Consider the following 24,590-nt stretch of genomic DNA (forward strand, 5'->3'; position numbering starts at 1 on the left):
CCAGGGTAAAGCAATATTCAGACTTTTTATTGTACGTAAAATATTGTATGCAACATATCTACGTTGTTTAATCTATTGCCATTCTATTTCCAGTAATGTTGAAGTTCTAACGAATGTTTGATGATGTAAAATCGATAAGATATTTCTACTAGATATTATATGTAACATATTATCGATTTTTCGTCATCAAACATTCGTTAGAACTTAAACATTACTGGAAATAGAATGGCAATAGATTAAATAACGAGATATGTTGCATACAATATTGTACGTACAATACTCGGAGTCTGTGGAGCGCTTTAGGTTGTTACACAGCAAGGTAAGTATACACAACTGCTGTACTATTTTTCCCCTTTCCAGTGACATCAGTACGCATTTCATTGGGTGCAGCTTCATGCCTGCCTTAAAAGACACCACATAACTGCACATGACAAATAGCTGTCTCAATGCGTTGATGTGACAGGCTCAACAACACGTTAATGCCGGTTTCATCTATTTTTCCAACATTATGTCTGAAAATGTTAAAAACAATCTTTTTGGTGTCACTATTACATAAAATGGTAACAGTCTTCATGAATATTGCATCCTGTACAAGGCGTTGAATTTGTCTCCAATATCACAGTGTATAATATATAGCGCACACTGGGAAGACATTGAATCCACCTCTGGGTCTGCATAGTAAACCAGGATAACATAACTTTGGTCTTATTAATACATGCCTCTTCATACATTGTAACAGCAATTTTGAAAGAAACTTTGAAATAACTTTACAAGTATGATGAGTTTTTATCATCATACAAATGTGTGCTTCTGTACTTGAACCTCCTAACAACCAATGCTTTCCTTACAGCATTTCTCATTGGTTAATCATGCAATATATTAATCTGAGTCACCAATTAGAATACAGCTTCTAAATACTTAAGCTCAATCCTCTTCAGCCCTACTATCATCATCAATGTTGCTGATTGGCCTAATAAAGCACAATAATCTTCTTGTAACCAATCATGTGGGTTAACTTCAATACATACAAACATAATTAGTTTCACACATAATAATCTTAGTAGCGCACATCACAGCAGCTGAAAGGAGTATCCCATCATGCACTGCAGTATATCTGCATGCCCCATAGCAAATGTAAACAAAATATAAACAAGAGCCGCTTAGATATTGAGAGCTATGGATAGTTTCACAATACTTTAGGGGTCATATTTTTGCAAACAAAAGTCTAAGCTTCCCTGATTTAAAGGAGTTATTTCAAGTTGAAGTGAGGTATTTTGTGTACATTTTCTATGGCATATTCAGTTCTATTATGGTAGCGCAAAGCATAATGGGATACTCCCTCCAGCTGCTGTGAGCGCACATACTTTAACAAACAAAATTGACAAATGTCTCATAATATCTTGTCATTTCTAGGTTCTTTTGCTTATATAGCCTACTATTTTTCATCAAGGCATCTTCAATATTTCTTCTTCCTATGGCGTCTTTTCCTATTTGAGGAGGTTCTATTTGTATTTTGTTGTCCTGATGAGCGAGGGTCGTTGGCAGTACGACTGGCACGGTCACCAAATAGGTGGCGTAGTAGATCATCTAACTCTTCATCACCATTCCTGCATAATGACAAAACATAAATAATCCGCCCAAAGGTTATCACAAGTCCATCACACATCAAAATCCTGAGACGAAAATACCTATATATGTTAAGAAATGAGGTACATTCTAGCGGTACCTCTTGTCCAAGGAACTGGATTCCTTACCCCTATAATATACATAACTTTTGTTACCAGTGTGTTATTATTTTTGAGGAAAAATGCAAAAAGAGTCACAAATTTATCAAGGGGTGTAGTACCACCTTAAAAGAGTACTAATATGTTACATTTTGACCATGCTGTTTCATTTTATGCTTGTTTTGTTGATTGACAATTTACATTCTGGGCATCAGTCTAATGAATGCATGGATGAAATGCACCATGTATATCATGTCGTAACTACCACGGCATCCGTATGATATTTCTATATAATTAGGGCGGTGATGGTTATGCCTTTATTCTTTTATCTCTAGTACCTATCTGAATACTGTCAAGGATTGTGTTACATGATAACAAAACATAAATACCTGAATTCTTCAAATCCTGGTTGAAATTGTTGCCATGGTGGTACCGGTGCCTCATCAGCAGGTCTAAATGAACCAGGATGGCGCCGTCTATTAGAACCGATGCGATATCGTACCTCGCAGCAATTAGATTCCATGTGACGTAGATTCTGAGGGTTTAACGGCAGAAAGATATTGATAATAATAAAATCAGCAATATCCTCAAAAATATTATTTGAATTCTTCCCAATGAGGTAGAATCAAAGAGTACCACATCACAATGTTTGTGTGTCACTCGTCACATCATGTTAATCTACATTTGTAAATTTTACACTTACACAAGTAACTACACTGCACACTCATAACACTGAGAGTTCATTCATAAAAATAAGTTCTGATAAATCTCAGGGATAAATCGATAGGTACAGCTTAAAGGTGAACCTCATTGAAAATAAAGTTATATATCAATGGAAAGCTTATGATGTCAGGAAGCAGAAAAGAATATTTTTTATTTGCATAGCGTACCAGGCTAGACATAATCTCCATGCAAAGATTGGATATTGGCACCCCCTAAATTACAAAACGAAATCGTTCAAATTGGGCGCTTTTCGTTGATGACGCCAGCCCAGGGACACACAGTTACTTCCGGGTTTGATTGTAAACACAATGTCCGTGTATTACTGTGGCATGCATCGGGCCAATGCACGAATTCAGTCATTGTCAACTTACTTTACATGAAAAATATCTTCAATAAAATAAGAATAACATGCAGGAAATATCATGATCAAATTAAGAATGAAGTTCCTGAATAAAGTGTGTGGATTTAAAAATGGGAAAAGTGCTGGCGGGTGATTTGGGATAGGCCAAGCCATCCACGATATGCATAGGGAATATTTCAGTAAAAGCACGAAGAGCGAAGATTCGCCAAGAACCGGAATGAAAACAGATTACAAAAAATAACTGCTAGTGCTACCAGTTCAGATCGTCACACCAAGTTGAGATGAACTTATCACAATGAGAAAATGAAGGAATAGAATAAGGTACATGTACAGGATTTTTTAATTATTTCTTAGTTTTACAACCGGTCATGGCGGTCATGTATGATAGGCGAACTCAGTATAGATACATACGGGATGAGCTCAGTGACTGACTGAGTCTCACTACGCTACGCCGAGTGTTCAGTATCCGCGACTGTACTGTACTAGTACTTGCAGAGAAAATGACCGATTTGATATTCACATTCTGATATTTCCAACTTATTGCTACTTCATCAGCAAAATTTATTCCTGTAAATGTTCCAAATATAAGGGAACGATTGATCAAATCTGCTGAAACACCCGGGGAAACACCCCATGAAACACGGAGGACGAAGCCCCGAAGCGAGTCGCTGTGTTTGTGCATATCCGTCCCTGCAATTCAGCAGCAATTTACGCATCGTGTTCGGTAATCCATAAAACATGAATGTTTCACTTTTTCAGTACCGTACACTGATTGTACTATCATTAAAGAATCATGACACAAGTGACAATATTTTAATTTTATTCAGATCAGAATTCCATCAAATAACGGTCTACTAAGTCTAAATTGTATTTATTTTATAATAAAGTATTTGCCCGAGTATCGGTTTCTTTCAATCGCGATTGTGTGGAAAGAATGTATTACCGCAATACGCTAAATATGAAAACCTTTTATGGGCTGGATTTGATGAAATCGGCGTTTTTTTATTATTTTTTTTATTACTGCAAGACGATATTTTTTTTTAATCAGACATTTTAAAATGAATCAAGAATATATAGGGAATGTCACAAACAAGAGTATTTAATTTGTTATTCGATCATGTTTATTCAGTCCATGACATGAACGGTAGCAGCATTTGCGCATGGGATTGATCCCAGCGAAATTCAAACTCAATTACCCAGTTATATCCAGCCAGTTATGACTGATTTTGTCAAAAATTTACGGAAAATTTATGTGTTGACAATAATTCTATTATTTCTAATATATATAGAAGGAACCAGCAATTTGAAGATTCCTCTAATTTCAAGCTTTATTGTGAAAATCAGACTTGCCGGGCAGCTTGCAAAGTACAGGAAGCAAGTCTTGTTTACGTGTTTCCTCGAGTAGGATCACGTGACTCACGAACCCTGAGCTTACGCCACGAGCATTCCCAAGGTCATAGACGATTGATTTGGGTGCTTTTTGGCGCCTTTAAAAAGACCAAAAATTCAATCATTTTTTAATTTTTCAGCTTTATTGGCCATCAAAAAATCGGAAAAATAATTTTAATATCCTGACATCATAAGCTTTCCATTGATATATAACTTTATTTTCAATGAGGTTCACCTTTAAGGCCAGTAATGGAAGACACATTCGTTCACGCCCGAATTTGAGATTTCTCGGTATTTATCAACACTAAGATGTATTCTTTCACTTAAAACTGATAAAATACAACTTGCTAATATTTATTCATATTTTTGCTTGAGTTTATTTCACTCTTTTCAACTCTAAAAAGTCACATGGCTCAAGACAGCTCAGTAAATTGGCGGGAAATAATGAGTCAGAAATGTGTGAATGCAAAATATTGTGATTACGCACGCGATTCGCATTGCGTGACGCGGCGCAACTCTGCGCGTATGTCCAACGCAGACAAGACGCATTCGGTATGTTGTTAATGCCAGCAAATATGGTGTAAACAAAACAAAAATTTGCAGTCAAAATGCCACTTAGATTTTTTAATTATTTTGAATTTTGGCGCACTAAAAGCAGACATTATAGATTTATTGGTGCAAAAAGATAGGCCTACATATTTAGACCATGCACCAGATACAGCCTTTACAAAACGCGAAAGTCTTACCGTTTTAAAATATAAGAACGTTTTGTGCATAATTTTGATATTTTTTTACTAAAACGTTGAATTCTCAGAGTTCACTTTTGACAATATTGAATATTGCACGATTTTTGTGACAAGATAACTCGAAAAATATGCAAGTAAAAGGTAAACTTTTTTCACTATCGTTTAGAGTACATTTTTTTTTTTTTAATGTAATCTTGGCCCAAACATCACATTAATCTTCCGCATACTAATGAATAACACCTTACCTGACATTTAGCCCATTCAGTTATATCAAAGACTTCATCATCCATACAAGCATAGTAATGCCATTTAAATCCTAGATGCGTTGTCTCGGCCCACATATCACCCTGAAAAAAGAATTAGTATGTCAGATATATGATTAATCAATATCAAGCTATTTTATTGCAATTATCATTTTTTAACTAAAGATATAGGCCTACAATTTTGCCTGATTGCTTTCAGATTTGAGTATAACTGGACCTTAGTAAGCATGGCAAAACAATACACAGTGATGCTAACGCTGCGCCTTAGGCGCTAAATTGGGCTACTTGATCACTTGCCGCTACTCACTAAAGCATGCCGCTACTTGTCTAAAATTGAGCTACTTTTGCCAGTCTCCGGACGCGGCAGTAATTTGATGTAGTTTCCTTTCAATTTAGCCGATTTATAAAGGTTTTGAGTCTTTGAAGTCTTTTTTGCAATTACAATGGGTTTTGTGACCATTTATTGATCGATCAGTAACTTCCCATTAAGTACCGGAAGTTTTAAAGTCAAGTGCTTTTCCGCCCAATTGGGTGTTTTGCGTTATAAAATCGGGTAAATCCGCCCAAATATCCGGTATTGGGTGCTTTTTTGGAAGCTTAAAAAATTGGGCTACTTGCGAATCCATTACCGCGGCCTGGCGAGTCAATGCGCCACGCCTTGACGCTGAAAAGTTTTGGCAACACTGACAATACATTGTGTCATTTTCTATGCAAAGAATGAATAGAATACTGCAAGATCTGTTCATTTCTCTGCTGGTAACAAAGGACATTGGCACAGTAGGATGATGCTTTGTGACTAATTGAAAGTGCTAAGAGTGACAAAGCTGGAAATGATAAATGAATGCATGATGCACATCAACCTCTGAGCAACTAATGCACTGTGTAATGGTTTGATTGTGTAATTGCACAGAGTGTTCTATCTGATGTTGAACAGTGAGAGCATTGAATTCAGTTGAACACACTCCAGCAATCAACCTCTTAATAAAGCACTTGAGTTCTCTTCTTTATACAAGGCCCTGATCTGATCAATAGAAAGGTTGAGAAAAGGACATCAGTTCCTCTTTACAGCCCTCCTTATGTGGATGCCGGTTCCAGTGATGCCAACGCCGCGCCTTAGGCGCACAATTGGGCTACTTGACGATCACTTGCCGCTACTCAAAAAAGCATGCCGCTACTTGTCTAAAATTGGGCTACTTTTGTCAGTCTCAGGCCGCGGCAGTAATTTGATGTATTTTCCTTTTAATTTAGCCGATTTATAAAGGTTTTGAGTCTTTGAAGCTCCAAATTGAAATTACAATGGGTTTTGTGACCATTTATTGATCGGTCAGTAACTTCCCAGAAAGTACCGGAAGTTTTAAAGTCAAGTGCTTTTTCCGCCCAATTGGGTGTTTTGCGTGCTAAATTCGGGTAAATCCGCCCAAATATCCGGTATTGGGCGCTTTTTTGGAAGCTTAAAAATTGGGCTACTTGAGAATCCATTACCGCGGCCTTGCGGGTCAATGCGCGGCGCCTTGACGCTGAAAAGTTTTGGCAACACTGGCTGGTTCTAGATTGTGATCTCATTTGTGTATAATAAGTTACTCACCTCCGTAGCACCATGTAAAGTGTCATGTCTACTGCAATACCTAGCTGCATAACATGGACGCTCCACCGGATAACGCTTGTGTTTATTGTCGCACATATTACAGTTGAGTGTATTCATGGCCTGTGAGCAACAAAAGAAAAACAAAATAAACAAAATTGTCATATATGTTTCACAATACTGCCAACTTTCCAGTTACATTGTGAGACTTGTTCCAGCAAAATATACTTTTCAAGTAGCCTGGAAAAATACACCAGGCACAAAAAGAAACTCGTCAGTTATATTCATCCTTGCTGTTCAATAACTTGATAATGTTGGATTATTCTGAAATATACATTTTGTTAATTGGACTTTGCTTTCTCATTTGACACCCTGTTCGCATTTAAGCACACAGTGTAACAGGCACAATTGAATCGTTAAAATTGCAACTTTACATTTTGGGGTTTGAGAGTTTGGAGGCGCATATCTTGGTCAGTTCTTGCTCAATGTTCACGAACAGGGTGTCAAATGAGAAAGAAAAGTCCAATTAACAAAATGTATATTTCAGAATAATCCAAAATTATCAAGTTATTGAACAGCAAGGATGAATATAACTGACTTAATTTCTTTTTGTGCCTGGTGTACATAAAATTGACAATTGAATTGGAAGCTTGAAAAATATAGAGAAAAACAGCCACGACTTAATACGCAAGCTGTGCTTTCTTCTGTGATGGTGCACCATTCTCAACATAAGCAGGTGTATAAGAGTGGTGTACCAGATTCTATTATTGTGCCAGCAAAACAAAAGAAAACAATGGCCAAATTCATCAAAACTCCCAAATTTAAGCTTCAATATCAAAAGCAAAGTACGAGGGGTATCAAAAGTTTTAGAAATCGCCCAGAAGTGAAAGAGCTATATCAATGAAATTTTGTCAGTGCAATCACTGGTCCTTATGTACACTATGGTGCAAAAATGGTCTCATAAGAATGTTTGCTTTTTTTACAGGCGACGCTAGATGCTAATAACCTGCTGCCCCAGTTACTGCGCATAAACTGCAAGATTGAGAAAATTGAGGCAAGCAGCATTATTAAGATCCTGCATTTGAAGGGTTTCAGTGCCTAGAAAATCGATGATGAAATGAAAGTTATCTTCGGTGGTGATTGTGATATTGTCACTGTTGCTTTTTGGAAAATGAATTTTTATTTCATCACAGATTTTTTGGGCACTGTAACTCTTTAAATGGAACTTAATCATGCTACATGCCTCAATTTTCTCCATTTTGCCGGTTATGCGGTTACATAGGCAGGTACTGACATCTAGCGCCTGTAAAAAAAAGTAAACATTCTTATGAGACCATTTTTGCATCATAGTGTACATAAGGACCAGTGATTGCACTGACAAAATTTCATTGATATAGCTCTTTCACTTCTGGGCGATTTCTAAAACTTTTTGATACCCCCTTGTATCATTGAAAAGTTCATTTTGCTTCTTTCAATTAATTTTTAATCTCAGTTTCATCACATTAGATTTGGCTAGAACAAGTCAAATATTTCCAATATGAACAGCAGGACAGGCCTCACCATACACCAACATTTCTGCTGGCTCTCCAGGTCTTTCTTATAAAGTCAATAGGCTTGTTGGGTACAAAAAACAGGAGGGCCCTCCAAGAAATTCAGACACCCTTGCATAATGTGAATGGAATTTGTCGCAAGGGCTCACCTTATTATGAGGCCTTAATATGGGGGTCAAGGTCATAGGAATCTTGCATACTTGATTGATGTATGTCAGCCTACATGCATGAGCAGACGACATGTTGGGAAGTGAGAATTATGAGCCACAATGGCAGTGATGTACTATGGGGGGCCAAAGTTGTCCTGTGACCAGCTCAAATAATCACTTTATCACCTTTGGTTGGGACAAATGTGTGTTGATATGCGATTTCAGCTATGTTAGCGCTAGCGTCATAATGTATGTTAGGCCGGCAACACCGTGTTTACATTGCTGTGATCAGGGGTGTGATTGGAGCTTTTTGAAAAAAACCCCAAGGCAATGAAATTGCGAAGCGGAGCGAGCGAAGCGAGCGGAGCTGTCGCCTGTTGCGGCGGGGGGTCCAGGGGCCCGCTTAAGGGCCCCTGGTGGGGTCCAGGGGCAACGCCCCGGTGGGGGTTGAGGGGGGGCGAAGCCCCCCAAAGCCAGAGGGGTTGTACACACTTGAGCACGACTGGAGATGCAATTTCATGGGGTAAAATGCAAAAATGAGAAAACATTTATTACCTGTGAATACATACTTCCAGTATCATATCATTCACATACACATGAGAAATTGCATCACCATTTTTGCACAGTACAGTGTGTCTATAAATCATCCAGTCAGGGTTCTAAGGAATTTTCATTTTAAAATTGGAGATTTTCTCATATCTGGAAACTGAAAATTCCTTAAATGTTACATCTCTGTTAAGCATTTAGCTCTTTGTCCAGGGCCACTCCAAAAGCGACAAAAAAAATTTTAAAAAAAAAAAAAAAAAAAAAAAAAAATTTTTTTTTTTTTTTTTTTTTGAAAATCCGAATTTTTTTTAATCCCAAAATCCGGAAATCCGGAAAAATCCGGAAAAATCACACCCCTGTGTGATAATATACGTGACGAGAGTCAATACCGGTAGTTTTGGTTCGGTTATTTAAAGTGGTTATAAATCCCTTATAAACCCCTTTCTCAAGCCCAAGGAAATAACACATGATGTCTGAAAAATCGACGGGTGAAGAGTACAGAACGTACGCAAAGTGTGAGCACTATAGCTAAAAATAGACTAAAAACTTTATGTCAAAATTTTCGCCGCTCGGACCAGTGCACCCACTCCACGCCAAAATTTCTAATTTCATCCAGAGGGCGCTGTTTATATACCAGCTAGTACCGGACACGATTGAAAACAAAAATCAAAATGAACTCGTTTCACGCACCAGTAATGAACTGGGACAGTCCAGACCTCCCAAAAGAATTTAAGAGATTCAAGCAGCACTGTCTTTTCACATTTAAAGGCCCACTGGCAGATAAACCAGAGCTACGTCAAGTCAATTATTTGATGACATACATGGGTGATAAAGGCAGAGAGGTCTACAGCACATTTGAATGGAAGCCAGCAGTTCCAGCGGATGAAGCAAATAACATCGCAGCCCAACCTGCTGAGGATGCCACGCTTGATGGAGTGTTTGGTAAATTTGAAGCATATGTTGCACCAAAGAAAAACGAAATCAGAGCAACGGTAACATTCAATAACAGATATCAACAGTCTACAGAGAAATTTGACAATTTCGTAACAGACTTAAAAATTCTTGCCAAAGCATGCGGGTACCAGGAAGAAGACCGAATGATCCGGGACGCCATAGTATTACGTGCTAGGGAAACGGTGGTCAGAGAAAAATGCCTGGACAAAGGAGATGAGCTGACACTATCTAAAGCAATTCAGATTGGTCAAAACCAGGAAACAGCCAAAGAAAGCATGAAAGCGATGTCTCAAAAGGCTGAAACTAATCTCCACACAATCAAGAAGACACAGAGAAGTCATAACCACGGTGCAAAGCCGAAGAATGGATCCGACAGAGGTCCAGACAAGAAGAAACAGATGTCGGACAAGACATTCCAGTGCAAGAAGTGCGGTAGAAAGCATAAACCAAGGTCATGTCCTGCATGGGGAACAACTTGTAAATCCTGTGGACAGAAAAATCACTGGCTGTCTCATTGCCCTTTAGCGAAGAAAGTCGACCAAATCGGCACAGCTGAAAGCACATATGAGCCTGAAGAGTTCTTCGTAGATGCGTTAGTCACTGAAGACAGCGATGAAGAAGAGTGGATTTTACCAATGAAGATTAACAATATCACAGTACCGTTCAAACTGGATACTGGGGCTGGATGCAATGTTCTTCCAATAGGTGAATACAAAAGACTAAAACCCAGACCAGAAATGAAGAGGACGGAGGTGAAAGTTAAAGGGATTACTGGAGCACGAATACCCATAATAGGTGTTTGCATGGCACAAGTAACATACAAATCAGGAACAGTACTATTACCATTTCACATCTCAAAGGAGGGTGGAAGACATAATAGGTATCAACCAGTGTTAGGATTGAAAGCCTGCAAGAAGCTAGAGTTGGTCAAAGCTATCTGGAACATAGAAGCTTTAGGTGGACCATCAGTCACAAGATACAAGATCCTTCAAAAAGAGTTTGGAGATGTGTCGAAGGCCTCGGATGTCTACCGGGTGAACACAAGATCAACGTAGACAAAGAAGTGATCCCCGTGAAGAATGCCTGTCGGAAGGTTCCATTTCCGGTCAGAGAGAAGTTGAAAGCACAACTCGACAAAATGAAACAAATGCAAGTCATTGCCAAGATAGATGAACCAACTGATTGGGTTCATGCAATGGTAACAGTGGTCAAGAAAGATGGCAACCTAAGAATATGCCTTGACCCCAGAGACTTGAACAAAGCAGTCAAGAGAGAAGATTTCAAGTTACCATCAAGAGAAGAGATGATGGCACAGTTTGCAGATGCCAAATATTTCTCCAAATTAGACGCCTACTCAGGTTTCTGGCAGATCAAGTTGGATGAAGAAAGCTCCAAGTTGTGTACATTCATCACACCGTTTGCCAGATATAGGTTTTGAGGCTCCCATTTGGAATCTCAATGGCTCCAGAAGCATTCCATCACAAGATCCACTGTCTGTTTGAAGACCTTGATGGAGTTGACACAATGATGGATGATTTCATCGTGTGGGGTGCTACAAGAGAGGAGCATGATGAACGTCTACGGAAAGTGTTGGAGAAATGCAGAAGTGTAAACCTGAAGTTAAATCTTGACAAATGCCAGTTCGAGTCAACGAGCTGACATACCTAGGAGGCGCCCTTAGCGACAAAGGAATTAAACCTGATCCTAAGAAGACTCAAGCAATCCACGATATGCCACGTCCAGAGTGCAAAGGTGATATTCAGAGATTTCTGGGTATGGTTAATTATCAAGCCAAATTCATACCAGATGTATCAGCCAAGGCAGCTCCACTTAGAGCACTGCAAGAGAATCAGAATGAATGGTTATGGGGTCCTGAGCAAGAGTCGGCATGGAACGACCTGAGAACAACACTGACTACAAGTCCAGTCTTGAAGTTCTACGATCCGAAGAAACCAACAAAGATCTCCGCTGATGCTTCACAGAACGGCTTGGGCGCAGTCTTACTTCAGCAAGATTCAGATGGATGGAGTCCTGTAGCCTACGCGCCGAAAGCAATGACAGATGCGAAACTTCGCTACGCTCAAATAGAAAAAAGAGTGTCTGGCGCTGACAAATGCATGTGAAAGATTTCACCAGTTTGTACATGGTATGACATTTGTGGCAGAAACTGATCACAAACCGCTAGTCTCAATCTTCAAGAAGCCGCTAGCAGATAGTCCGCTACGCCTACAGAGAATGCGCATAAGACTCCAGAAGTATGACTTCAACCTGACATACACACCAGGAAAGGAACTGTTCACAGCGGATGCTTTATCAAGAGCATTTGATCAGTCAGAGTCCGCAAAGAAAGATCCATCGCTGGAAGAAGAGGTAGAAGCATATGTAAATGCTATCATGACAACATTGCCAGTAGCTACTACAAGAATGGAGGAGATTAAGGAAGAAACTCTTAAAGATCCTAATCTTACAAAGCTAACCAATGTAATCCTGACTGGTTGGCCAGATGAAAGAAGACAATGTCCACCAGAATGCAGAGAGTACTGGAACTACAGAGAGGAGTTATCAGTAGTTCAAGGCATTATCTTCAAGGGTGACAGGATAGTAGTACCCTCAAGTATGCACAACGCCATGTTGGAACAGATCCTCAAAGGGCACTTGGGAATTGAAAAGTGCAAGCGTCGTGCAAGGGATGTACTTTATTGGCCCAGAATCAACTCGGACATTGAAGCTATGGTACAAAGTTGCCCAGCATGCATTGGAAACCAAAGAAAACAGCAAGCTGAACCAATGAAACCACACAAGGTACCAGATCGACCGTGGGAGAAAGTTGGGGTGGACCTTTTCACAATAGATGGAAGAGATTATGTTGCTATGGTAGACTACTATTCTCAGTACATAGAAATCAGCACCTTGACAAGCAACACCACCAGCAAAGCTGTAATCAATGCCATGAAGTCAAATTTCGCAAGACATGGGACACCTATGGAAGTGATTAGCGACAACGGACCACAATTTACAAGCCAAGAATTTGTAGATTTCAAGAAAGTGTGGGACTTTAAGCACACAACGTCAAGTCCACACTATCCAGCGTCAAATGGCCAGGCAGAGAATGCAGTAAAACAAATGAAGTCCATGATCAGAAAGGTGACTGCAAGTAAAGAAGACATTTACCTTGCATTACAGATCTATAGAAGCACGCCACTAGAGCATGGAAAGTCACCGGCAGAACTTTTGTTCAATAGGCGCATTAGATCTAACCTGCCAATAGCCAAAGTCCTATTAGGCACACTAACAAAGTCTTCAAATTCAACGAAGAAGATGAAAAATGAGTTGAAACGGAGACAGAAAGCAAACTATGATAAGAAAACTGCTTTCTTAGCTCCACTGAAAGTGGGAGATACTGTAAGAGTACAGAATATGGACAAGCCTACTACTAACAATCCACTTTGGTCACAGAAAGGTGTAATCTTGGAAGTCCTTCCAAATAGATCCTACAAAGTGAAGACTACAACTGGTGAAGTTTACAGAAGAAATCGGCGTCATCTGATGAAAACAACAGAGTCAACACTTCCTGAAGAGTCAGATGAGGAACCAGCTACAAACCAGCAACCAAGTCAAGCTACAAACCAGCAGCCAAGTCAAGCTTCTGTGTTGTCGCCTGCTGCAAGCAAGTCACCAGCAACAGCAACAGCACCAGTTCGTAGAAGTAGTCGCGAAGTCAAGTTAAACCCAAAATACTACAGCGAGGAGTATACCGCTTAGACATTTGTTAAAGTTACATTCATTATTGTGTGGTAGCAAGATAACTATTACATAAATAATATGTTTGTTAAAAAAGTTGTAAAACAAAGTTGGACAATTGTACATGCATCACAAGAAGTTTGAATGTATGAAAAGTTTGAGCAGTTTTGTATGGTATATTATGCAACTTTACATACCATAAAAGTTTGAGTTTAAAAGTTACTCTAGAATAGTTAAATGAAACAGTGATTGGTAACTAAGCAGATATGTTTGGATTTCTTTTCTTAGAACATGTTTGGAAATCAGCATGTCCAAATTCATGCTAGCAAATTTCATTGTTTTGTCAAAAGATTTTACTAATTTGTAAATCTGCATAGTTAAGATCTCACTGCATCATACATGTAGTTATGTTTGTTAGAACTTTGAACATCTTAATTTGTTAAAGCAGAATGTATTCTATAATTCTGAAATGTTAAAAGTGTTTAAACATCACACATGTCAAAGACAATCAAAGACTCAAAAATGACTCAAAATATAGATGTAAACACTGCAGTGAAGCTTTATTCATCACTATAATATTTTACACTGCACAGGATTTGAAATGCATATTTGTAAAGCGTTTTATGGAAAACAGCTAAAATGCAAGGATACAGCAGAACTGAAATAACTCTGAACATTTGAGAACTTTCAAAAGCATTGTGAACTTTCGAAAGTATCTAGTTTTGCTGAACTTTATCTTTTCCGTCAAAAGGGGGAAGATGTGTTGATATGCGATTTCAGCTATGTTAGCGCTAGCGTCATAATGTATGTTAGGCCGGCAACACCGTGTTTACATTGCTGTGATAATATACGTGACGAGAGTCAATACCGGTAGTTTTGGTTCGGTTATTTAAAGTGGTTATAAATCCCTTATAAACCCCTTTCTCAAGCCCAAGGAAATAACACAAAATGCACATGAGAATTCATGACTAATGCTAAAATGGCCAAATTATGTTAAATTTGGTCTGCCAGTATGCTACTGAGTACTGCCAGTATGCTACTGAGTACTGCCAGTATGTCACTGCAGATTGGGAATGCTCTGTTGTGATGGATGTAAAATAAAAGACCCAAAACTGTACCATTTGATACCAACAGACTGATTACCGTATTCGTCCGAGTATAGTCCCACCCCCCATTTTTCGAAAATATTCCAGAAATTGTAAAAAAAAAAAAAAAAAAAAAAAGTTTTTTTGTTGGTTTTGGAGTGTCCCTGGACCTAGACCTGACTGCTAGGGTCATTCATGGTTGACCTAAAAAAAAATTTAAAAAAAATGCAAATATCAAAATGCATTCAAATTCAATGCATTTTGAAATCATTAATAGAGTATGACATGAATACAAATTATCAATTTTCATATTAAAATACAAAATATCTTTTTTTTTTTTTTTTTTTTAGGTTTTTTTTTTTTTTTGAAATTAGTATAATCCCACCCCCAATTGTGAAAAATGTTCACCTAAAAAACGGGTGGGACTATACTCGGACCAATACGGTACTAAATAGGTCATAAGCTCTTTGGATTGGGAAAGAGCAGACCTGTGCTGCATCAATCTAGATTTGAGCCATTGTCTGGGATGTCATAACACAACCAACTTTTATTTGAATCATGCTGTTTAGTGGGCAACCTGACTGACAGCCTTATTTCCTATTAAACTCCATCATAATTGAAATAATTTGTTTAAAAGATCTGAACATTACATGTAAAGTGTACTCACCTCTTTCATTTTCTCATATATATCATTGAGCTGTAAAGAAAACAATAACAAAATTAACAACATTTATCACTCATTTCCATCCTTTTTTTGTATCGGCAAGGGCTGGACAATCTCGCACCTGGCAAAAACGGGTGAAAACAAGCTGTGTGCCAGTGAAAAAAAAGAGAGTGTTTGCAAACAACTTGCATGACTAGGGTAAATAAGGGCATGCACGCATGTGTTTTTAATCAACGCTATACGTTGCTTGCGCAACAAACTTTTAGCAAATGCAGTACGCAAATGTCGGCCTGGTCTATACATAGGTGTCAACCATTGTCACCACAAGGTGTCGCCACAAAAACTGCATCTAGAGTACAATATTCCTATTATGATATATTATTGTTTACATAATAAAAAAAAAAGCAGGAAATGATATGTTATTTATTAATTAAACCAGCAATATGCGAGACCCAAAATCATCAATTAATTTACACTGGCATATGCACGGATTGGTGCAGCACTTTGCATAATGTGTGAATGGCGCATGTGCACGGTGCATTCTTTTTTATTATTATTATAAAATGCTAGAGTGAACAATAGCCCATGAGAAGTGATACAAGTCAAGAACCTATATAGGTACCTGCGCACTATAAAAGACAACTACATGGGCCAATCAGTGGTTCACAGCAGCTTAGGAACAACAAGAGTGTAGGGGTACAGTAATTTAAGCTTCAGACACATGAAATGAGATGCTTATGCATTCTGCTTTTGAAGGATGATGTGCCATACTCCATCTGGTAGGCTATTCCAAACGTGAACTGCAGTGTGGATGAAGGTCCTGCCAGTATGGTTCTAGAAACTGGTACTGTTAGAGAATGGCAAGCAAGGGTAGCGCTAAGTTGCTTTTTGGGGTCCCGGACCCACCAAAATAGAGTTGGGACCCCTGTTTTTAAATTTTCTGCAAGTTCAGGGGTCCCTGCAGACCCCGGTTTTTCAATCTAAGCGCTATTGCAGATATACTATTTATGCTGCATTTGTGCAACTGGGACTCACCAAACTCTACTCCGGACCCCTACTTTTTTATTTTTTTGCAAGTTCGGGGGTCCCTGCGGACACTCGAGTGTTTAGTTCTAGCGCTACCCCTGATGGCAAGACATGGACAAGCTGGAGCAGGTAGCTCTTCTGACTACAAATGGCTTTGGGAGCAGCGCCTTCAGATCTGGTGGGCACAAGCTGGTGTGCATTTTGTAGGACAATAGATAACTGTCATGCATATTCAGGTGGAACTATGTTTTCCTATTGATACTACATGTAGCTGACAAATTCTGAAGCTTAATCCTTCATCTAGAAGGATATATTCCAATAAAAACTCATCACTATTAGCTGGCTAATGGCAGAAATGCTGCTGTTTCTACTGAACAAAAGTTTATCTTACATAAAATAGATCTGAAACATACCAATACACAGACAGAGAAATTGTCCTTGCAAGTTCTAAACACGGTATTCCTACAACTTACCATATCTTCAGCCTCGCAAGCGGAAGCCCGTTGTCTATCCAAGTCATAACGTTTAACCTGTGGGAAATCATCAAAATTTAACAAGTTGATTCAAACACTTGTTTTTTCACTGAAATATTTTTAAAGGCCTTGTATTCTATTACATTCATTATACTATATCACTTTTACTCCAGCTAGTGATGTATGTGTACATCTCACTGGGAGATGCTTTAAACTGTGAGTATTTATTCAAAGTGCTGGCATATAAACATGTTTCATACCCTCCTAGATAGTGAGAACCAATCAGAGCAAACGTTAGTAAATTACTAGCCGTGCATAAATGTTGTACAATTGCACGGGCGCGCACTCCGCGTAGTAGACGCAGTACTTTCGGACATGTTCATTTTACTTGAGGGTTGTTGCATTTATATTTGCTTGCATTTTCCAACAATTTAGTGACAATTTTGTTATAAAAATTGCAAAAATATCATGATTTTTTCTCGGGTATGAAATAGGTTAATAAATGCGTATTACTTGTTGCTCGAGAAATTGTACAAAATAATGCACTTGTACAAAATAATGCACTTGTACTGAGATGTCGATGCGTCTAATGCACTCGGGCTTGTGCATTAGACGCATCGACATCTCAGTACGTATGCATTATTTTGTACAATTTCACTCCCAGCAAGTGATACGCATGTATTAACCAATAATTAAAGATACCACATACAAAATAGTTGCCTCAATGTCAATTATTTGTCAAACCTGAACAAATCAAAACCAATTACAAATGGCGCAATACTTACAGGATCAGTCAATGTTTCATAGCCTTTCTGTAGCATTTGGAATGCGTCGTTTGCATGACGTAGATTGCACTGCAATAAACACAATACACAAACTCAATCAGCATTTAAGGATGTTCAACTATACATACCTATATATAGGGTCAGCTTCTTATGGAGTCTGACACCGACCCAAATATCAAGGGAAAATATATGCCCGCACTCTAGCTATGCTTTGATTCATTTCAAAGATTTACACTCACATACTTCCTAGGCAGCAATAATGGCTTCAATTTAATTGCAGGTCAGGACTCTTTTGAGCCATTTATCAGTAGCAGATTCAAGGGGTACACCATCCCACTCCACATATTTATTGGCAAAATCAGCTCCTCCCCCACCCATATTTTAATCATCCTGAATCAGCATCAGCAGCTGTTTAGAATTTTTTTTTTTTGGGGGGTGACGATCTTAACATTTAAAAGGCAATTAAAACATCTTAAATTTAAGGGTGGTGCAATAATTATGTGTACCCCGGGGTGAATTATAGGGGGGCAAAGATTTTTGGCAGGCCAAAAGGGGGGGGCAAGCATTTTTGGCAGGTCAAAAGGGGGGGGTCAAGCGATTTTTGGCATGTCGAAGGGGGGCAAGCAATTTTTGGCACAGATATTTTGGGCACCGTTCTATATTACGCCCGAAAAAGGCCTAGGAAAACGTCACGAACACGTCCAAATATGCAAAATTTCCTGCTACGCTCTTTCGCACTATATGATAAGACAATTTAAGGTTTTAAATTCGGGTTCCCCAAAATCTTGCATGTGTAAGGGGGGCAAAGATTTTTGGCACATCAAAGGGGGGGCAAAGGTTTTTACACGTCGAAGAAATGACAAAAGATTTTTTAGCACGGCCAGAGAGACAGCGATTTTTGGCAGACCATTTTGAGAATTCACCCCCCCCGGGGGTACACATAATTATTGCACCACCCCTAATGATTAGATATATGAATTTTTGACATTCAAATGACATATATCAATGCATTTGTAAAAAAAAATTTCATCACAATGCATGACTCCAAAATTTTTCTGTAAAAATTACACCATGTGTGCATTGATCTTTGTCATTTGTTTGAACTACACAAAATCAAATCCAGTATATATAGTCAATAACCTGTAACTATATCAATATTACTATAATATTCACAAATAACACCAGGCATAACATGGGACTGTTGCATTTTGTGCTTCAACTCTTCAAGAGACCAGTACTGCAAACATACAATGGTAAGTGTATTCAAATGTTTGCCAAATGAATTTACCATTTCGAAGGAAATTTTGCCATTTGGAGGGAAAATGTCCTTCCTCAAATAAAATAGATCCTACAATATATCATTCTGCGAAATATGACTACTTCAAAACTTCCCAGGAAATAGAACATTTTGTTCTAAGCCCGACTGGTATCTTACTTTGAATTCCACATACAGAACCACAACTATGTTAGTTTTCACACTTTGAGTGAACTTGACCCAACCATGGCACAGTTTATTTATAGGCTGCTTATAGTACATATACATGCAGTGAACTTTGGATATTTGCCCTGGATGACTCACCTACATGTACATGTATAGCATGTTTTCCACTTGTTTTCTTTGTTCCATTGTTTTATAAGTCAATGTGACAATTTAAGTACCGTAATCAATATTGGATCTGTTTATGTTTTTCAAATGGTCTGTCATCTTGTTTGCATCATTGCAACATTTCCAATTAATTAACTTAAATGCTAATGTAAAAATTGATCTGATAATAAGTAATCTTGGTAATATTTTATTTTATTTCCTTTAACTTGAGGAATTTGACACATTTTAATATTCACTAGTAATATAGGTTTTCTCAGTTAATTTAACACATTTTTTGTTATATTTAATATCCCGTTAAGTTTGAATTCGTCCATAAAATTTAAAAGTGTCTGTTTGTAAACTTAAATTTCGTCTTTGGGTCAAATAAATTCATATGTATTAAATATAACAAAAAATGTGTTAAATTAACTGAGAAAACCTATAATAAAAAGCTGAGGTGTATCAATTAATATATTTTCATTGCTGTTATTCAACTTTTTTTTATCAGCTGAGGTGTATCAATTAATATATTCCAAACTTGGGCCTCAATGTGAGGTAGAAAACACAATGTGATACAATCAGAAGACCCACTTTTAAAATATGCCCGGTGGGGTCACTCCCTGGCAGGGGGGACACATAGGACCGTTACCACAAGTACAAATTACCCCCTTTTGCAGTCGATTTCAAGGACAAATCATGACATTTTACCCCCTTTTTTACTCTAAAACAAGGACAAAATGGTACTCTAAAACACCCCTATTTTTTAGATTTCGAGGACACATTTGCTATTTTGATCCTATTTCAACATTTCAAGGACGAGGATTTTATGAATAGTTTTTTCCATCACAAAAATTCAAGTACATGTAGTACCCCTCGCATATAAATTGGCTATTGCAAAATTTGGGATGAGTACGAAGTAGGAAACCAAATTTTTTTTTCTTTATCTGGCCAGCTATCCACGTGATCGGGAGAAAACAATAAGAACCCCCTTTTTTTTTTTTTTTTTACATTTGTGCAATAAAACACCCCTATTTTCCAATTTCACAGACAATTTTGTCCGTGGACAAGCCCTAAAAATGACCCCTTTTTCCACGATTTTGGTAACGATCGTGCGGTCAGTATTGCAAGTTGAGTGACCCCACCGGGAAAATATGGCCTAGTTTGATCACAACATTAAGATGGTTGGCAAGTTCACTCATCAGTGAGTGTTTAAATCATCCTCTGCATATCCCTAGTAGTCTTATATATATTACTGTTTAACAACAAATTTTCACAGAGGTTTAATTTTTCGTGCTTTTCATGCTTCAACAGGTAGTCTGGCTGCCAAACATAATTTTTTAACAGAAGCTTATTTTGGTGTCCATAGTTTTGTTTTTTGATGGATTTTGCTTCTCAAGACCACCAATTTCAAAAATAAGTCAGCATTAGCCATTAAGCATGTTGAGATATGGAAGGTCAAAGTTCATATAGAGGTCAAAATTTAAACTGCTTAAATGCTGTTGGAAAATTCACCAAATTATTCTGCTTGTCATATCGGTCCAGAAAAAAGTATACCTTTACCTATCAGTGACCTACCATTCTAAAGTTATAAGCAAAGATGAGAAGATGAACAATTTGAGACTATTTTTATAAAAATCAGGGAATTTTTTTTTTTTGATCGCTATGACAAGAGAAATAAGTAATTGAACTTTCCTACAGCATTTAAGCAGCTTGAATTTTGACCTCTATATAAACTTTGACCTTCCATATCTCAACATATTTTTAAAATAGAGGCCTTGCATGTGACGTATCATGCCGTAAATATGGCGGACTACTCAAATGCATTCCACAAAAGCATGATTGCAATCTACCGTGACAGTTCGTCTCACACACATAACCCTGCACTATGATCAAATAGGTTGATGACAACATTTGATTGAATGGACTGCACTCTGCCATAACTACGGTGAAGGACACCGGCTCAAATCCTTTGTTTGGAGCCAATCAATAATTTCATGCAGGGCCTCTATTGGTGATCTTGAGAAGCAAAATCTATCAAAAACAAAACTATGGACACCAAACAACATCAAAACCACAACCAAGAATGAAATTAACCGGAAAACTGTTTTTAGAACAATTACATTTTTTGCGAAATTAGTCCCACAAAAATAACGCATTACACAGTATTTAGGACACTTACTTTATCAGGGTGGACCATAACACACTGTTTTCTATAATATTTCTTAATGTCGTCATCAGAGGCAGCATCACCTACTCCTAAAACAGCGTAAGCGTCATCTGGATCACACGCCATGATTCTAGCTATGGCTTCAGAACCTGCAAACAAATAAACAAACAGTTATAATATATTCCTGTCAGTTTTATATTGAAGGAGCGGGTTATCGTAGCAATTCTGTTCATGCTTTGCAGCACTGTCGTCCCTGGTTCGAGCCCTGGCCATTCCCAGACAACTATGCACATTTGATTTCCAGTCCATACTCAGTCTCTCAGGATTTCCCTGAGTACTTTGAAATCCTCAGTCCAGCATCTAAAACTGGGTTTCCTTCCCCGAGTGTGCTGATCCACCTTGTCTCCCATATTACTTGTGATAATTACAAAATGGCCAAAATGGTTTTGAGTAATTAAATAAGCAAAAAATAAACCAAATAAACCCATATTACTTGTAATAAAATAAAAGCATTACAAAATGGCCAAAATGATTTTGAGTAATTGAATAAGCAAAAAATTAACCCAAGCACCCAAACTTGAGCCAATTTTATATCACTTTGAAATGGGAACTACATGTAGATCAAGAGATTATTAACCATGACCTCCACAGGCCGGCTCTACCAGCTGTATTATTAGCCTCCAACATGTATTTGGATTGGTTACAAAGAGGGTATGTGTATTGAGCCAATCAGAGTAGGGTAATAATAGTCAGTCATGAATGGGATATCAAGCTTAATGCTCTGCGTGCTAGCCATAGGCTTCAACATAAAAAGTCCAAATTTTGAGATATTTTCTCAAAATATCAAGAGCTATCTAAAGAACCACTGAACTAATACTAGGCTTGTTTGTACTCATTCCCATGCATTTTTCATGCTGATTCCAAATGTGGTAATGAAAATTTACATTTCGGAAATTTTTGAATTAAAAAAAAAAATTTTAAACATGTCGTCTGCAGTCGACACCGGCGCGAAGAGGGTTAAAATAGTCTAGTTTTGCTGCAGCAGGATGATGCTGTAAGAAAATTGCTGCTGCAACAATACCTAAAAGCACGACTACTGTATTTCCCATATTTTTACTGCACAAAATATTTGCTATTTGAAAAGAAGCATCATTATGATATTCTTACAGGCCTGCAGGAAAAAGAAATATTTGTGAGCAATGCTCACTGAGCATGCAAATTTAGTAAATTGATGAAATCCTCAGTGACATCCATGGTAATATTTCATGTTTGTCAGGATATCTTGACACTTCAGCATGGGGCTATTACGTCAAACAATCTCAAAACAATTTTCTTATAAGGCAATCTTTAATTAATAGTTTGTTTAAAAAAAAAGTTCTTCCGAAGTTGAAAACGTAATACTGAATGCGACTTTGAAAAAAAAATTTTACTTTAATACTTTTATCTGTGGGCCAAGCTTTTTGAGTCAAGAATAGACCACCTTTTCATCTGTCAAGGTTGTTTTATTGTGAGATTTACGATTTAGGCTATTTTGACGTCTGACAATGTCAGGCGTGATCGGGGGGCGTGATATTTTTGTGTGGTGGATTTGGAAAAAAAACTGAAATTGACTCAATCTAATGCACGCGGAAGCTTTGAGACGAACTATTAAATAAAGATGGCCAAATACAAATATTATATAATTTCTTACTTGCTAAAGGTAATTCCACAAATTCTGCATGTTTTCCGCGTCCTTTTTTACATCCGCAACCATCGCTGCCATGATGACTGTGACCATGGGAATCATCTTTACTCTTCTTGAACCATCCAGGCCAGGAATTCCACCATCGCAGTGATCTATTAGGATCATTGAAGCCTAGTATTTCAGCAATAGATTTCCACAGCTCATTGAGTATGTGTAGAATGTATTCTATCCAAACTTTACATCTGAAAAAAAGAAGATGAACAAATTGAAAAATACAAAAATAGATCAAACTGATTACTTTCCTTAAGGGCTGGGGTATGAACGTTTGGACAGTATTTATTTTGGGACATTAGAGCACATCAGACATATCGAATTGCATTCTGAATACGAAGAATGTCATTCTGAAATCAAATAATTTTGATTTTTGAAATTGCAATTTAATACACATTTTATGGCAAATCATTAAAAATTGATATTTTTGATATTTAAGGGGGTACTACACCCATTGGATTTTTTTGCGGGTTTTCTGCATTTTGTGGAGAAATGAGAAAAAAAAATTGGTCAAAGTGGTATGCAAAATGAAGGGGCAAATCTTCTCGTTCTATTGGTGGCATCGGTATCAATGTAGCTTACATGCTTTTAAAGGTAGAAGCTCGGAAGAGGTACATAGACCTCGATTCACAAAATCGAGTTTCTTTAGAATTTCAGAATTGATACCGTTAATCCAATCACTCACACTTGTTAAGCATTTGTGACAGACCCTTAAAGTATAAAAATTATTTTTTGGGGGAAATTAATTAATTATGCACAGCTTTGAAAACATTAATATGCATCAATTTCATGTTATCAATGAAATTAAACTTATTTCCCCTTTTAGTTGACAATGATATGCAAAATTTGTGTTCGCAAGGCAGCATATTTGTTTCAGGTTTGATAAGGTTGAAATTAAAGAACAGTAAATGCCTTGGTTTTCAGTATTAGGTGATTTTTTGCTCAGTTTTCTGAGGACATACGGGAAGCTTACAAAACATGATTTATAATGCATTTGTAATGTGAATCGGTATGTTCACAATGATAACAGCTAAATGGGACACCCTACTAGTTCACGTGTATTAACAGTTTAAATCACTTACCTGTACCGCATGCTGAAATCATTCCACTTTAAGAAAATCCATTATATATCCAGTATAAATCCATGAAACTCACTGTATTAAACTTGCGAAAGACTTCCGCATACATTTTTGTATAGACGCCATGATTTGGTTTTTCTAGCGGTGGGCGATTCGATACCATTTTGGTATCGTTCAATTTCCGATAAAATACTTTTATTTTTATGGAACGTAGGCCTATTGAAAACAAAAATAATTATTCGAAAATTGAAAACAAATATTAA

The 24,590-nt window shown here is 37.6% G+C and overlaps 1 protein-coding gene across 2 annotated transcripts in view; it reads right to left on the reverse strand.

Moving 5' to 3' along the window:
* Nucleotides 1-200: 200 nt before the first annotated feature.
* LOC140141376 (dnaJ homolog subfamily C member 14-like) overlaps nt 201-24,590 on the reverse strand; it is a 45,249-nt gene continuing 20,859 nt past the window's right edge. The window contains exons 3-11 of one of the 2 annotated variants that reach the window (XM_072163225.1): nt 23,204-23,439; nt 21,526-21,662; nt 17,762-17,830; nt 16,977-17,033; nt 15,481-15,510; nt 6,792-6,911; nt 5,189-5,290; nt 2,114-2,259; nt 201-1,607 (exon numbers count right to left, since the gene is read on the reverse strand). In XM_072163225.1, coding sequence (XP_072019326.1) covers nt 1,457-1,607; nt 2,114-2,259; nt 5,189-5,290; nt 6,792-6,911; nt 15,481-15,510; nt 16,977-17,033; nt 17,762-17,830; nt 21,526-21,662; nt 23,204-23,439 — 1,048 coding nt within the window. In that variant the 3' untranslated portion in view covers nt 201-1,456. Of the gene's footprint in view, nt 1,608-2,113; nt 2,260-5,188; nt 5,291-6,791; nt 6,912-15,480; nt 15,511-16,976; nt 17,034-17,761; nt 17,831-21,525; nt 21,663-23,203; nt 23,440-24,590 lie in introns of those variants that run through there. The other variant, XM_072163224.1, reaches the window with a different exon arrangement.

This window comes from Amphiura filiformis, chromosome 19, assembly GCF_039555335.1.
Source record: "Amphiura filiformis chromosome 19, Afil_fr2py, whole genome shotgun sequence".
Taxonomy (NCBI): domain Eukaryota; kingdom Metazoa; phylum Echinodermata; class Ophiuroidea; order Amphilepidida; family Amphiuridae; genus Amphiura; species Amphiura filiformis.